Here is a 15,209-nt window from a genome sequence, read left to right as displayed (position 1 = left end):
GGCGGGAGGGTCGGTCCCACGAGCACGGGACACCGAGGAGAGGAGGAAAAAGAGGAAGAGGAGGAGCAGGAGGAGGAAGGCACTATGGCTCCGGGCTGGGATGTGACCTCCCTCCCCTGCTCCCGGTGCAGCATCGCCGGGAGGAGCCGCCGTGTGCCCGTGCCCAGCTCTGGCGGTGCCATGAAGACAGAGAAGGACGAGGCTGTGGCCACCTTCTTCCTGCGGGGGAAATTCGGCACAGAGGGGGCAGGTGAGTGTCCTCAGGGTGCTGAGAGGAGGGACAGGAGCAGGGGGGTGGCCGGGAGGTCCCTTTGGCCGAATCCCCCCGATGGGGATGTGCACAGGTGTGCCAGGCTGTGCCTGGGTGTGCAGGTGGCATCGCCCAGCGTGTTCCAGACACCATCAGCCTTCACCTTCACTCCTCAGCTTTTCCTAGAGCAAAGCCCCTCGCAGCTCTCACACCCTGGGGGGCTCCAGCCTCTCCATCCAGACCCCCCAGGCCCCATTTCCCTGGAGGGATGGGGAGGGCACAGGGCTGGTTTGGCAGGGCCGAGCCTCACAAGCTGTCCCCGCAGGCTGCAGTGACCCAGCCCTGCGCAGTGCCCCGATGCCGGGGAGCGCAGGGACCCCGACCCCGGAGCTGCGGCCGCTGAAGCGCAGACCTGTCCCAGGTGAGCCCAGCCCCGCCCCGGGGAGGGGACAGCGACAGCCGGGGCAGGGACGAGGCCGACGGATCTGTGTCCTTGCAGGGAAACACTACCAGTGCTCGAGCTACGGCTGCAAGCTGGCCTTCCCCAGCATGCAGGAGCTGGTGGACCACCTGAAGGTCCACTACAGACCCACGCAGTCCCTCGAGGGTAAGGCCAGGACACCCCACGTGCCCTTTTGTTGGCTGGGAGGGGGCAGAGCAGGGCTCAGCAGCACTGGTGGTGGGAGATGGGAGCGGGGGGAGCGTGGGAGGTGCTGCAGACCCTGCAGTGGGGCTGTCCCCACTGAATCTGTCTCTGAATTCCTCTGCTCAGGCAAAACCTTCCACTGCCCCACGCTGGGCTGCACCGAGACCTTCCCCAGCATGCAGGACCTCATGGTCCACATGAAGGTGCACTACAAACCAAACCGCTACTTCAAGTGAGTCCCGCTGCTCCCTGTCCCCATCCCACCCTCTCTGGGGACACCTGGCAGCTCCCTGGCATCCCTGAGCCCCCTGGGCCGCGGCTGGGGCTGGGGGCGGTGCCCGGGGGAGCCCCGGCTCTGACGGAGCTTTCCCGGCCGCCAGGTGTGAGAACTGCCTGCTGCGCTTCCGCACGCACCGCTCCCTCTTCAAGCACCTGCACGTCTGCTCCGACAGCGCCAGCGGCCCCGCGCCGCCCCCCAAGCCCGACAAGCCCGTCCTGCCTCCCGCTACCTCTGCCCCGGAGAAGGAGCCCCCGGCCAAGCCGCCCGAGGGGCTGCCCAAGCTCCCGAGCGCTCTGCGGCCCCTGGAGAAAGAAGCGGCGGACTCTGCCCCGGGCGCGCTGCCCGCGGCGCTGCCCGGCTCGCTGGAGCCGCTGGTGCCGCCGGGCCCGCACCCCTTCCCGCTGCTGGAGCCCGGCCTGTTCGGGCCCTCGTCCTTGACTCGCTTCTCGGGGCCACCCCCGTCCTCGGTGCCGGGGCCGTTCCTGTCCTACGTGCCCCCCTCGCCCTACGGGCTGGCGCAGCCCCCGGCTCAGCACCGCCTGCGGCCCTTCCTGCCGGGCCACGGCCCCCCCCAGCGTCTCCAACGCCGTCTGGAAGAAAAGCCAAGGTGAGAGCGCGGAGATGTTCGGGACAAACCTTCTTCTGCTCCCGCCTTGACCAGCAGCAGCTCCCAGGAGGACCCGCCGCCGCCCAGCCGAGGATCCGGCCCCCTCCTGCCCCTCCGGCCCGGCCACCCCCCCAAAGCCCCGTGCCACCCGTGCCACCCCCTCTGTGATGTTCGATTGGGCAAAGCACCGGCCAAAAAAACGCCTCCAAATTCTCCCGGCCCTGCTGCTCCCCCGTGCTGGGGGTGCGAGGCGGGGGGGCCGGGCCAGGCCTGCCCTCCCACGTGTGTCCCCCCAGGGAGGGGAAGACCTAATGCTTGTCTTGCCCCTCGATTCCCTCCGCAGGTTTGAGTGTCAGCCCACTCCTCCCATGCTTTGGCTCAGGAGTGACTCCAGGTTAGTTTGGCACCTACTGGGTGGGGGCTGCTTTCTGTCACTGGGGGGTTTGGGGGGCGGCGGGGGGGCCACAGGGGATGGGAGAGGCCCCAGGGGCACTGCAGTGCTCCCCGGAGAGCAGAGGGGGAGGGCGGGCTCCCTTCTTTTTGGGAGCCACGCAGAGAGGGGATGTGGCCCAGGTGGGCTCCGAGGCAGGGGGGTTGCCGGCTGTACCCCCCCAAAACCCCCCAGCCTGGCCCCGAGGGCAGAAGCAGCAGGAGGAGGAGCAGCAGCAGCAGCTGCCTGGGCTCCAGTGCCCCCAGTGCCCCCAGTGCCCCCAGGCTGGAACTCGCTGCGCCCTTTGCTGCGGGGCTGGGGGCACAGCCTGGCTCCCTGCTCCCACATTCGGGGTTTTTCCCTTGGGAAGGGAACCCCTGAGCGTGTGGGGTTTGGAGCGGGGCGGCTCCAACCCGCATTGCCCCGCGGCACCACCCGGCTCCGGGCGATCCCGGGGCGATCCCTGTGCTTCCCTGCCCGCCCGTCCTTGCAGGGCACTCCTCCAACAGCCGCATCGTCTGGGAGCACACGCGGGGCCGCTACAGCTGCACGCAGTGCCCCTTCTCCACCGCCTCCCGCGAGGACATGACCCTGCACATCGAGGACCACCGCAAGAACCCCCCGCCCGGGCGCCTGGAGGCTGACATGGGTACGGGAGGGACCCCCGGCCCCGGGGATGCTCACAGGGATGGGCTCCGCAGGGATGAGGCACATCCTGCCCCCTCTGTCCTGGCACAGCCTGGCCAGGTTCCAGTCCCTTCCTCCCCAGCCTACAGCAGTGCCCTGGAGGGGTTTGTGTGCCCTTCCTGTCCCCCCAGTCCCCTGCAGTGCCCCTGGGGTGTGTGTGCCCTCCCAGTGCCCTCTCCGTGCCCCCCAACCCCTGCTGTGCCCAGGAGGGGTTCATGTGCTTGCCCTCCCTGTGCCCCCAGGCCCCTGCAGTGCCCCTGGGCTCTGTGTCCCCTCCCTGTGCCCCCAGTCCCCTGCAGTCCTCCTGTGTGCCCTTCCAGTGCCCTCTCTGTGCCCCCCAGCCCCTGTGATGCCCCTGGGGGTCCGTGTGCCCCCCCCGAGGTGCTGACAGTTCTCTTCCCTCTCCCTCCAGATTTCGGGGTGGGCCTCGCCCCGTTCCACGCCAAGCTGCCGCCGGAGATGGAGAACTCCCTGTACTCCCAGCTTTGATGGCCACGGGACTCTCCTGCACCTCCCCTCCCTCCCCTGAGCCGGGCAGGGGGCACAGCACAGCCCCTGGCCCTGTGCTGGGACAGGCAGCCCTCCCTGGGGACAGGAGCACCCCCAGCCCAGCCCGGGGTGCCAGAGGGGCCCGTGTTTCCCCTGGAATTTCTCCCCTTCTATTTTATTTTCGGGAACTCTCCAGCACCCGGCACCGCTGTATCTCCCTCCCCTAAAGGTTTTGTTGCTTCAGCCCCGGGGGCTCTGCGGGGAGCCCAGTAGGTTCTCAGGAGTTAGTGGACTTCTCTGGAATGAGATCTCAGAATAATAAATGGGAATTGTACAGGAGTGGCGGCCGGGAGAGGCTCTGTCAGTCCCCGTGGGGGCCAGGGGGAGCAGGGCTGGCATTGAGGAGCCCCCCAAAACCAAAGGAGGGGGACATGGGGGCACGGGGGGGGTGACCCTGTGCTCCTGAGCTGGCCCTGCCAGGGGCTGCCTTGGGAAAGGGGAAAGGGAAGTGTTTGGGAAAGGGGAAAGGGAAGTGTTGGGGGAAGCAGAAGGTCTGAGGAAGGGAAGGGACGCTCCGTGCTCCCCCTGCCTCTCAGCACACCCCAGAGCGTGCAGGGCTCCTGAGCAGCAGGGCTGGAGCCTCTGCCAGCAGACCAGGGTGGGACCCCAGCCCCAGCCAGCCCCCAGCCTGTGCCAGGCCTGAGGTGCCAGCAGGAGGGCATGGAATGGCACAGAAGAGCCGTGGGGAGGGGCAGGGGCCGGGGGGGCTGCACCCCCTGCACCCCCCGTGGGAGCTCCCTGGGGCTCCCCAGTCCCGCTCTGCCGGTCCCAGCCCAGCGGGGTGAAAAGTTTGCTGCAAACTGGTTTGAGGGGAGGCGTGCTGGGACCTGCTGGTGCCCACACCAGCCCTGGCTGGGAGCGAGGGATGGGAGGGATGGGAGAGCCCGCACCCCCTGCTCTGCTGCCAGCCCTGGGAGGGGCCACAAACACCGCGATGGGGCTCAGAAAGGTCCAATGGCCACCTGGGTGGGGTGGGCATCCCTTCCTTCCTTCCTCCTCCTGCCATCCCTTCCTCTCACTGTCATCCCTTCCTTCCTTCTCCTGCCATCCCTTCCTCTTACTGCCATCCCTTCCTTCCTTCTCCTGCCATCCCTTCCTCTCACTGCCATCCCCTTCCTCCTGCTGCCCTCCCTGCTCAGGGTGAGCAGCACGCCAGGATGCCCCAGCTCTCTCCTGCAGCTCCCCTGAGTTGGGACCGTGCCCTCCCCAGTCCAGCCCAGTTCCCTCGGGCCCTGAACAGCGGGAGGGACACCCTGAAGAGTCCCTGAGCTGCTGAGACCTGACAGAGTGACAGCTCAGAGCCAGCACGGGGTCACAGAGCACCCCCAGGGGAGGGACCCTGAGCCCCCAAAGCGGGGCACAGCTCAGCCCCCAACCCCAGCTGGCACAGCCCCCAGCCCACCCTGCCCACTGAACACTCCCCTGCCTCCCCCAGGGCAGGTGCCCACCCCAAAAGGCAGGAGGGAGACCCTTCCCAAGCTCTCCCTGACCCTGGATCCGGCTCTGGGTCCCCTCCAAGGTCCCCTCCTGCAGCCCTCATCGTGCTGGGAGCCCACCCCAGAGCAGAGCCCCCACTCTGTGCCCACCAGCCCAGGTTGAGCCCAACCCAGCCCTCCCAGGGACAGGGACAGCTCCCTGCTCCAGGAGAAACCCAAACCTGCCCCTAAGTTCCACTCTGAGCATTCCTGGCTGTTCCCGAAGCAGAGGCAGCCAAGACAAGCTCCATTGCAATAGATTTTTAAAAACTGAAGTATTTATTAAAGTTTTATCCAAATTTTGTAACAAAAGATACAAAAGGGCTGGAGATTCTTATTTCTGGGACTAGTCTGACCAATCAAAACCTGACAGTTACTAGGCTAATATAAAATCCATACGGTCTGCTAAAAATGCAGGGAAAAAAAATTAGAAGTAACTGCTGCTCTGACTTTTTCTTTTTTTTTTAAATTCCTTAAACATTTATAAGTTACTCAGTTTGCATTTTACAGGATTAGTTCATCTCCGAATGGTCACAGCGACTGTACAATGCAAGAGACACCAGCGAGAACGAAGCGACAGGACCGGGGATGTGCTGCACAAACACCCCCCACACCCCCGGGGAGGGCAGGGCTGGAGCCTCGGCCCCGGGGGCACACGGAGCACCCGGAGCACGCAGCGGGAATGCCACAAAGTGCCAGTGCTTGTCTGCACCCCGGGCAGCAGCACAGCGCTGTCCCCAGCCTGCCCCACCCAGGGATGTGCTGCCCTGCCCGGACACCTCTGGGCTCAGGGGGAACGAGGGAATGGGGATGGGAGTGCTGCACCTGCCTGGCTTCCCCAAACCCTCCCTCCAGCCAGCTCAGTGGCACCCCCAGAGCAGGGACACGAGGGAGGAGCTGCAGTTCTGTTCCGTGCTGGGAAGGGGAGGAGGAGGAGGGGGATGCCCAGGCCAGGCTGGCACCGGGGCTGTGCAGAGGTGGCACTGGCTGGCAGAAGGACCCTGAGAATTTACAGGCTAACACGGGCTGCAGGAGCATCACAGTGATCGTGGCTGCACAGGGCTGTACAGTGTGAAATGGAGGCGGATGGAGGAGCAGTATCCCCTCACCTGCATTCCCTATCCCTTCCCAAAGCTGCTGCAGGCCACCGGGAGCCTCCCCGCAGCTGACACGGCCACAAAAGCCCCTTGGACAAAAGTCCCCTCAGCTGGGACAGCCCAAGGGATGGGCCTTAGGTGGCCAATGGGAAAAATGTTCCAGTTTATAAAACAAATAGGAAAGCAAGTGCAGGGCTACTGCAAGGTGCATCGGCAGAGGTACCAGGTCATGCAAGCAGCCCCTCCCTCCCTCCCTCTCCCCAAAACCCCAGGCACCCCCATCCCCAGCACTAAAGCATCTTCAAGCATGTCCAGAGATCACATCACCATGATTTCAGATCTGAGACACCCTCAGGGATCATTCTGAGTCCACGGAGATGAACCAGATTTTGCACCCGAGATGGCTCAAAAAGCGTCTTCAGCCCTGGGCTGAGGGCACGAGGGTGGCAAAGGCCTTCTGTGCTGGCAGGGTGTGAGCTGGAGCTCTGGGTCCAGTGTGGCACAGCTGATTTCGGACACACAGATACCCTAAGGAGGAGATTTTTTCTCTTTTTTTGATTTTTTTTTCCTTTTTTTGTTTTTTTGTTTGATTTTTTTTTTTTTTTTTTGCAAGCTGCTGCACAAACCACCGAACGGAGAAAAGCCTTTGGTCATGAGATACTTGTGAGAAAAAAGTGAGCCTTGTATGGAAGATTCCCCTGAATGCCTACAGTATTCTAAATCTTAAAAAAATATATTGTGGACGCTGCAGCCATACAAAGGGGGAGGAGGAGGAGGAGACAGGGATTTACAGTCTCACACAGACACAACGGGGAGGTTAAGACAAGCACAGTCAGAGTCTGTAAAACTGATTGGCTCGCTGGGATCAGTCATCCTCATCATCCTCTTCATCCTCTGCATCTTCTTCTCCTTCATCCTCTAGACTTCGTTTTCTCTTCACCCCACATGGATGGTCTGCAAAGAGAGGGGGGGATTCACTCTTCCAGCCAGCCCAGGGAACAGCAGCTGAGCTGTGGAGTTGGGAGCAAGCAGGGGACAGACTGGCACCATTTGGGAGCAGATCCACCTGCCCTGCTCCTCGCGGGCTTTTTTTGAGACACCAACAACTTTCTCTGCCCTCCAAGCATCCTGTATAACAGCTGAAAAGGGGATTTTTTTTGTTGTTGTTGTTGAGCATCCTCAAAAACACAGTATCTGCAGAATTGAGGCACTCCTGACCTGTGCTGACACTGCTGAGGCCTCAAATGCTGGGGCAGTTTGGGACCCTCCTGACAAGAAGGACCTGAAGGGGCTGGAGCATGTCCAGGGAAGGGAATGGAGCTGGAGCCCCAGGAGGGGCTGAGGGAGCTGGAAAGGGGCTCAGCCTGGAGAAAAGGAGGCTCAGGGGGGAACATGTGGCTCTGCACAACTCCCTGCCAGGGGGGGACAGCTGGGGGGGTCAGTCCTGTCCCTGATAACAAGCGACAGGGTAAGAGGAAATGGCCTCTAGGAGCTCCATGTGAGGTTCAGATGGGATACCAGGAAAAATTCCTTCAAGAAGGTGGTCAGGCATTGGCACAGGCTGCCCAGGGCAGTGGTGGAATCACCAGCCCTGCAACTGCTCATAGAAGTGTGTATGTGGCACCTGGAGCCAGGGGTCAGTGGTGAACACGGTGGTGTTGGACTCAGTGTTAGCAGGATTTCCCAACCTTAACAATTCCATGATTCTATCCAAGACTGTTTGAATTCACACCAGCTACAATGTTCTGTCAGCTTCCATCTGGGTGTTTATGTTTGTTACAACCAGAGGAGCCTTGCCCCAAGCTCAGGTCTAAGATGACGACAGGAATGTCCCTCACACCCTCCTGTGACAGAAGCCCTGCTCCTGCAGGGCCCATCAGTTCCCAGATCTGCTTTTCTAAGCAGCTGACCTCTCACATTTCCCAGAATTACCTGGCATGGCTGGAATTTGGAGATCCTGAGACCCCTTTCCCTCCCTGTGTGACCCCTGATGATGACACTGCTCAGCACCAGCTTGGGCAGAAAAGCTGCAGCAACAACAGCCCTGCACTGAGGCTGAGGAAGCTCCAAAAACACCAAACATTTGACTGTTGAGAGAGCTCTGCAAGAAATTGGATTGTTAGGACTCAACTCACCCTCCTCAGCTTCATCTTCTTCATCCTCCTCACCATCTTCTTCCTCATCTTCCTCCTGGAGTAAAAACAAGAGGTTTTGTTGCAAGAACCACAACTCCATGTGCAGCAATCCCAGTCTTCCTTCCCCTCTCCCACCCCACTGAAGCCTGGGGGTGGCAGGAGGAGCTGCTGGTTCTCCAAGGGGATGGGGCTGCACGGATCCATCACTGAGAGCCATGGCAAGTGCCAGGCCAAGACTGAACTGGAAAATTCTTTGGAGTTTTTGACTCTCAGGAGTCCAGAGTGCAGGGAAAAAGCCCGAGTGGATGGCAAACTGCTGAGATCTGAGATGGCAAACTGCTGAGATCTGTCCCCAGACAGGCTCCTGGGACACCAGACAAGGGACAAACACACGACCTGGTGCTGAACCAGTGACAGCCTCACCTCATCATCTACTCCATCCTCCTCCTCTTCACCTTCCAGATCATCGTCTTCATCTTCTTCATCATCAATGACTTCTTCATCCAAATCATCTTCCTCCTCATCATCCTCCTCTTCCTCACCTTCTACCAAAACGGGGAGGGAGGGAAGTGCCCCAGTTCCCAAACCCAGCCACCCCTCACCCCTCAGTGCTGTGTGAGCAGCAGGTGAGGCTCACAGAGGATGAGGAGGGACAGCACCAAGCCCTGTCACCCCCCAGCAAATCCCCCCAGCCCCTCCCTGCTCCAGGGCCAAGCCCCAGAAGTACAAAAGGGGCTGCCCAGCAGGAGAAAAAAAATCCTCACCTTCCCCATTCTCATAATCATCTTCCAGTGCATCCCCATCTGCTTCAGGGTCTGAGTCAGGGGCCTCCTGCTCGTCTGCATCGAAGCCATCCAGGTAGGTGAGCTGGGGCAGGAGGGCGAACACGCTCTCCCGGTAGTTGATCAGCATCGTCACCTCGCAGTTGAACAGGTCCAGGCTGCGGAGGTTTGGCAACTTTTTCTGCAAAAATCAATTGGTTAAGATTATTTACAGCACAGTCTGAAGATCAGGCAGCCGAGGAAGTGTGGCTGGGGCACTCCCCAGGTCCAGCACAGAAGTGGTTCTGCCCCACATGCTGCTCAGATGGAGAGGACTCACTGCTCCTGCTCATTGTGGGCACAGAAAATTTCTGTCCAGCTCCTCTGTCCTGGCTTCCCTTTCTGGAACAAACTCCCTGTGTATTTGCAAATCTTTTTTTTTCTTCTGAAGAGGCCCAGCAAGCTCAGGAGCAGCTGAGTTGGACTCATCCTGCTCAAAATATCAGGCAGAGCTCAGGGAGAGCTGCAGCCTGGGTGCCCTTGGCACACACAGCCCAGCTCAGGCCATCACAGCAGGCACCACGCCAAGGAAAGGAGGAGCAAAACAATCCCAAATTCCTTCTGGAGGGAATGGATGCACAAAGCAGCCAATGAGACAAATACCCTGTGTCAAGCCTTTCAGGTGTCCCTCACAGCAAGAGCCTCCCTGGGGCAGCTCAGATGGAGCCTCAGAGGCCTTTTCCAGCCCCACTGAGCACTGTGGGAACGAGACCCTGCAGTGCTGTCACAGCAGAACCTTCAGGCTGATGTGACAGATGCCTTCACTGCTGTCCAGTTACCTCATTCCATGACACCCCAGGTGCCACCTACCTCCAACTGCCTCCAACCTTTCCTGGTCCCTTCTCAGCTGGGCACTGAGCATCCACAGTTTTACTCATCCAGCCCCATTTCACGCTTCTTTTAGCAACTGGCTGCTGCTTTTCCAGACTGAGGAGCCATTAACTACTGGCCCAGCCTCAAACTGGGATCAAATCTGTTCCCATCAGAACCACGAAGTGCTGTTGGAACAGTTACCAAGACGTTGGATTCCTGCTGCACAGCCCCATTCCCCAAAGGAAATGTCATCCCTGGGATTCCAGCACAGCCTCCACTCACCAAGGGCTCCAGGGTATTGATGTCTTTGATCTTGTTGCCACTTAGGTTCAAGTGTGTCAGGTTGGGAGTTTTCTCTGCTAGAACTTCAAGGCCACCAGAAATCCTATTATCACTCAGCTCCAGCTGAAGGGAGGGAATATCACATGGTCACCAAGTGTTTCAGCTCGTGATACAGGGAAGGAAATTGCCCTGAGAACTGTGCTACAGCAAGCACCCAAATTTCAGCTCACAGAGCAGCAGGTCAAGTTTGCCCTTAAAACCCCTTCCCCACAGGGTCACAGCACTGCCAGCCACCCCCATGCTGCTTCAAAATCCAACATATTTATGGTGCCACGAAGCTTCTGACAGCAGCACAAGAGCAAAAAAGGAAGAGAGGACGGGCACCAAACACTGAGGAGCTCAGAAGGGTTTTGTAGCACATTTAAACTGACCCCTCTCACTTGTTCAGATAATGAGCAAAGAGCAAAATTCAAAGGCCTTTTTCTGGCAAATACAGGAAAAGCAGCTGCCAGCAGGGGCAGCACAAGGCCAAGGGCTGCTGGGGATGGGAGCAGAGCCTGACTCACCTTCCGGAGCTTGTTGAGTTTGGGGAGGTTGGACACGGACAGCAGGTTGATGTTGATCATGCTGAGGAACTCCAGGTTCTCAAAGTCTGAGGAGAGACCGACCACCTTGCCATCCTCTGAGCGACAGTTATCCAGGACCAGCTCCTTCACCTGCACAGGGACACCACACTGTCATTATCCCTGCACAGGGACACCACACTGTCACAGGGACACCAACACTGTCACCACCCCTGCCACAGGGACATCACACTGTCACCATCCCTGGCACAGGGACACCCACACTGTCACAGGGACCACCACACTGTCACAGGGACACCCACACTGTCACCACACCTGGCACAGGGACACCCACACTTCCACACCCCCTGGAACAGGGACACCCACACTGTCACCACCCCGACACAGGGACACCCACACTGTCACAGGGACACCCACACTGTCACCACCCCTGCCATGGTCCCTCCTGCCTCTCAAGGTGACATTCCCCAACATCCAGAGCGTGGCTCTGCCTCCAGCTCCTCCTCACTCAAATTTAAAGCCAAATAACTTTTGGTGACAGTCCCTCACCGTGGCTGGGGTTTCACTCTCTAAGCACAAGCCACCAACTCGCTCCTGCTGTCCCCACCAAGGTCCCCTCCTCCAGGAAGCAGCAGGCAGGGGGTTGGAACCATGAGGTCACATCCCAACACATCAATAAAGCTCTGAGAGTCACTTCAGGCTCCGCTGACCAGGGACCAAACAAGGTCAGCTGGGTTTGTCCCCTCCCAGTTTGTCCCCCACACCACTGGGGCACTGAAAACCTGTCCCCAGAGGATTGACCTCCCTGTGATGGCATCCAGCAAGGTGACAGGTGCCTGGGCAGGGCTCAGCACATGAGCTCAACACCTCAGGCTGGTGACACAAGGCCACTGATGGCACCAGACACCGTGCCCAGCACGGATTCCACATCCAGGAGCCTTTGGGACCAGGCAGGAATTCAGCACACGAAGGAATCAACCCCCCTGTGCCACCAGGACCACCAAGCATGGAACTGCTGCCCCCAAACACCTGAGGGGAGACACCCCTGTCCCCCCAGACACAGCCCCAGCCCTCACAAACCACTTCCAAAACCTGCTTTTACCCCACACATTCTTGACAGTAAGATGCAAAAATGAGCCTTGGCCAGAAGGCTCGTGGCGCTCTCCAAATTCCTCCTTCGCAGCACTCCCATTTTACCTCTCCTGCTCACATCAGCCAACTATTAGGGAATCATTTTAAAACCACCCTGCCTTCCAGAGGGAGAGTCTGGGGGCTGCTGTGCCATCTTTGCCACCTTCACAGCACAAGCTCAGAATGAATTATCGCTTCAAACTCCTCAAGTGGAATCGCTGCTTGGGGGTTTGAGTTGAGGCTCCGCCAGAAGTTTTGGAGCCGAGAGTGTTTTACTCCCAACAGAGCAGAAAAGGTTCCAACCAAACTGAGATTGTCACTGTGTGGATGTAAAGGTGGCAAAGGCGAGACATGGGTGGCTGCTGCTGTGTTGTGTGGTGAGTCTGAACTCCACCAGGTTATCGTGGAATCCTGGAATGGTTCGGGTTGGAAGGGACTTCAAAGTTTATCCAGTGCCACCCCTGCCATGGCAGGGACACCTTCACTGTCCCAGGCTGCTCCAAACCCTGTCCAGCCTGGCCTTAGACACTGCCAGGGATCCAGGGGCAGCCCCAGGTGCTCTGGGTGAGCTGTGCCTAACCCAGCCAAGCCCAGCTCTACCCCAGAGCGGGCCCTTTCTGACAGCCCAGGACACGCTGCAGGTACAGCAGGTCCCGGGACACACAGGGACAGCCAGCCCTGACCCCGCTGCCTCTGCAGTTCCTGGCCTCGCTCCACGGGGCCCGGCAGCTCCTCCTGCCCTGCAAATCCCCTCGCCATGCACGGAGCCGCGTTAATCTCCACCCAAAGCCCCGCTCAGCACCGTGCTCGGTTCCACAGCCCGCAGCTGCCACGACACCGAGGGAACACTCGGGGCTAGGGAGGGACCGGCACGGCCCAGCGGGGATGGGAGAGCCAGGGAAAGGGAGTGGGGCTCGGGAGAGCCAGGGAAAGGGAGCGGGGAGAGCCAGGGAGAGGGAGCGGGGAGAGCCAGGGAGAGGGAGCGGGGAGAGCCAGGGAGAGGGAGCGGGGAGAGCCAGGGAGAGGGAGCGGGGCTGGGGAGAGCCAGGGAAAGGAAGCGGGGCTGGGGAGAGCCAGGGAAAGGGAGCGGGGCTGGGGAGAGCCAGGGAAAGTGCAGCAGCCAGATCGAGGGAAAGGGAAGATCCAGGAAGGGGCGGCCGGAGGAGAAGACCCGGGCATGAGGCGGCCCCGGAGCGCTGGGCCCGGCCCCGCGGCCGCCAGCGGAGGGGAACGGGCGGCCCCAGCGGCACTGAAGGTTGATCCCCGCAGCCCCGGACCCTTCCCCGGGCGGAGCAGCCGCGGGAGCCGCTCCGGGCCCGTCCGGGCCCCGCTAACATGGCCGAGCCGCCATGGCCGCGCGGGGCCGCCCCGGCCCGGGCCCGCTGACTCCGGCGGGGCCTGGCCCGGCCCGGCCCGGCCCTGCCCGCCCCGCTGCCCCCCGAGCCCCTCTGCGGGCCAGACCGGCCGGGCCGGGCCCCGCCGCCTCCAGCGCGGCCCCGGTGCGGGCGGGCCCCGCCGCGCACGTGCGCGCCGCCATGCCGGGGCTGCGGGCCGGGCGGGAGCGCTCCCGCCGCCGCCAGCGCCGCGCTCCGCGCCCGCCGCGCCCACCCCGTGCCCACCCCGCCAAACCCGCCCGGTCCCCGCCGTGCGGGACCCCCGCGGGCCGCTCTCCCACCACCACCACCACCACCCCCCCGCAGCACGTGCCGCCCCGCTCCCCGCCGCACCTCGCTCGGCTTCTTGTTGCGCAGCTCCAGCGTCAAGCGCCTCTCCATCTCCATGCTCCCGCCGCTCCGCTCCGCCGAGCCCGAGCCGCGCTGCGCTCCCGGTGCCGCTCCCCCGGTGCCGCCGCCGCTCCCGGCCCCGCCGCGCTCGCGCTCCCGCCCCCGCCCGCGCGCGCCGCCGCCCGGCGCAGGAAGAGGCGCCAACGGCAACAAAGGCGCGCGCGCCGCGCCCCCCCCGCCCGCGCGCGGCAGCGCCCCCTGCCGGCACCGCCCCGAGCCCGCGGGTTCGAGTCCCGGCACCGCGGGTTCGAGTCCCGGTACCGCGGGTTCGAGTCCCGGTACCCCGGGTTCGAGTCCCGGCACCGCACGGCCGCGGTCTCGGAGCTCTGTGCCCGCCGGGGGTGCCACGTTCCGGAGGCACGTTTCTGTCCCCAGGCACCATGTTCCCATCTGCAGCGCCACATTCCGATCCTCATGCTGTGTTCCAGTCTCCAAGCACCATGGTTCCTCCTCCACAACAACATTCCCAACCCCAGGTACCATGGTTCCTTCTCCAGCAGCTTGTTCCCATCTCCAGAGCCACATTTCCATCTCCAGGTTCTGTGTTGCAGTCTCCAGCACCATGTTCCTGTCCTCAATAACCATGATTTCTTCTCCAGAGCCACTTTTCCATGCCCAGGTAGCACAGTTCCATCCCCAGAGTCATGGTCCCATCTCCACATTCCCAACCTCAATCACCATGTTCCCACACCAGGCATTGTGTTCCAGTCTCCAGTGGTGTGTTCCACATTTCCCACCCCAGGCATGGTGTTCTGGTCTCCAGTGCTGTGTTCCAAACACCACAGTTCCTCCTCCAGAGCCACCTTCCCATCCCCAGGTACCATGGTTCCTCCTCCAGCACCATGTTTCCATCTTCAGAGCCATGTTGCCATCCTCAAGGGCCTTGTTGCCATCCCCAGGCACTGTGTTCCAGTCTCCAGTGCCACATTCCTGTCCACAACACCGTGTTCCCATCCCCAGGCACTGTGTTCCACTCTCCAGCACGGCATTCCTATCCTCAAGCACCATGGTTCCTTCTCCAGAGCCACATTCCCATTCCCAGATACCATGGTTCCTTCTCCAGAGCCACATTCCCATCCTCAAGCACTGTGTTCCAGTCTCCAGTACTGTGTTCCAGTCTCCAGAGCCACATTCCCAACTCCAGGCATGGTGAGCACTGTTCCCATCCCCGGGCACCACAATCCCTTCTCCACTCCCTGCTCCCACCCCCAGGTGCCTCTGGCAACTTCCTGAGCCCTGAGGGTGCAGCCAGGTGGGGCTCAGGCTCTTCTCCTGAGTCCAAAGCACAGGACAGGAGGAAACAACCTCAAGCTGCTCCAGGGGAGGTTTAGGTTGGAGATCAGGAGAAATTCCTTCCCAGAAAGGGAGGTCAGAGACTGGCACAGCTGCCCATGGCAGTGCTGGAGTCACCATCCCTGGGGGTGGTCAAACAAGGAGTGGATGTGGCACTTGGGGACTTGGATTAGTGGTGGCCTTGGCAGTGCTGATGTCATGGTTGGACTTGAGGATCTCAGAGGGCTTTTTCAACCTCAACAATTCTCTGATGCCATGTTCCTGTCCCCAGTGCCACTTTACTGTCCCCAGTGCAGCTTTGCTGTCCCAGTGCCACATTCCCATTCCCAGTGCCAAGTTTTTGTC

The 15,209-nt window shown here is 61.1% G+C and overlaps 2 protein-coding genes across 3 annotated transcripts; one reads left to right on the top strand and one right to left on the bottom strand.

Annotated features, from left to right (window-relative positions):
- Positions 1-16: 16 nt before the first annotated feature.
- On the top strand, positions 17-3,728 carry ZNF414 (zinc finger protein 414). Its single transcript, XM_033082481.1, is given in 9 exon segments — positions 17-250; positions 576-671; positions 750-857; positions 1,023-1,128; positions 1,277-1,742; positions 1,744-1,783; positions 2,127-2,177; positions 2,707-2,862; positions 3,313-3,728. Coding segments are annotated over 9 exon segments (1,266 nt in total). The 5' UTR covers positions 17-84; the 3' UTR covers positions 3,390-3,728.
- Positions 3,729-6,353: 2,625 nt separating this feature from the next.
- Positions 6,354-13,642, bottom strand: LOC117008523 (acidic leucine-rich nuclear phosphoprotein 32 family member B). Of its 2 annotated transcripts, none has more exons than XM_033082463.1 (7): positions 13,515-13,642; positions 10,639-10,788; positions 10,073-10,195; positions 8,921-9,119; positions 8,580-8,701; positions 8,157-8,211; positions 6,354-6,975 (listed from the first exon to the last, which is right to left on the bottom strand). In XM_033082463.1, exons 1-7 carry the CDS (start codon positions 13,566-13,568, stop codon positions 6,887-6,889), a joined length of 792 nt encoding a protein of 263 aa, XP_032938354.1. In that variant the 5' UTR covers positions 13,569-13,642; the 3' UTR covers positions 6,354-6,886. The 2 variants fall into 2 exon arrangements, with proteins under 2 accessions (XP_032938354.1, XP_032938355.1); XM_033082464.2 differs by having other exon boundaries at positions 8,580-8,698; positions 13,515-13,634.
- Between the last annotated feature and the right edge of the window lie 1,567 nt (positions 13,643-15,209).

Source organism: Catharus ustulatus, chromosome 29 (genome assembly GCF_009819885.2).
Source record: "Catharus ustulatus isolate bCatUst1 chromosome 29, bCatUst1.pri.v2, whole genome shotgun sequence".
Lineage (NCBI taxonomy): Eukaryota > Metazoa > Chordata > Aves > Passeriformes > Turdidae > Catharus > Catharus ustulatus.
This window is presented reverse-complemented; position numbering and strand designations above follow the sequence as displayed.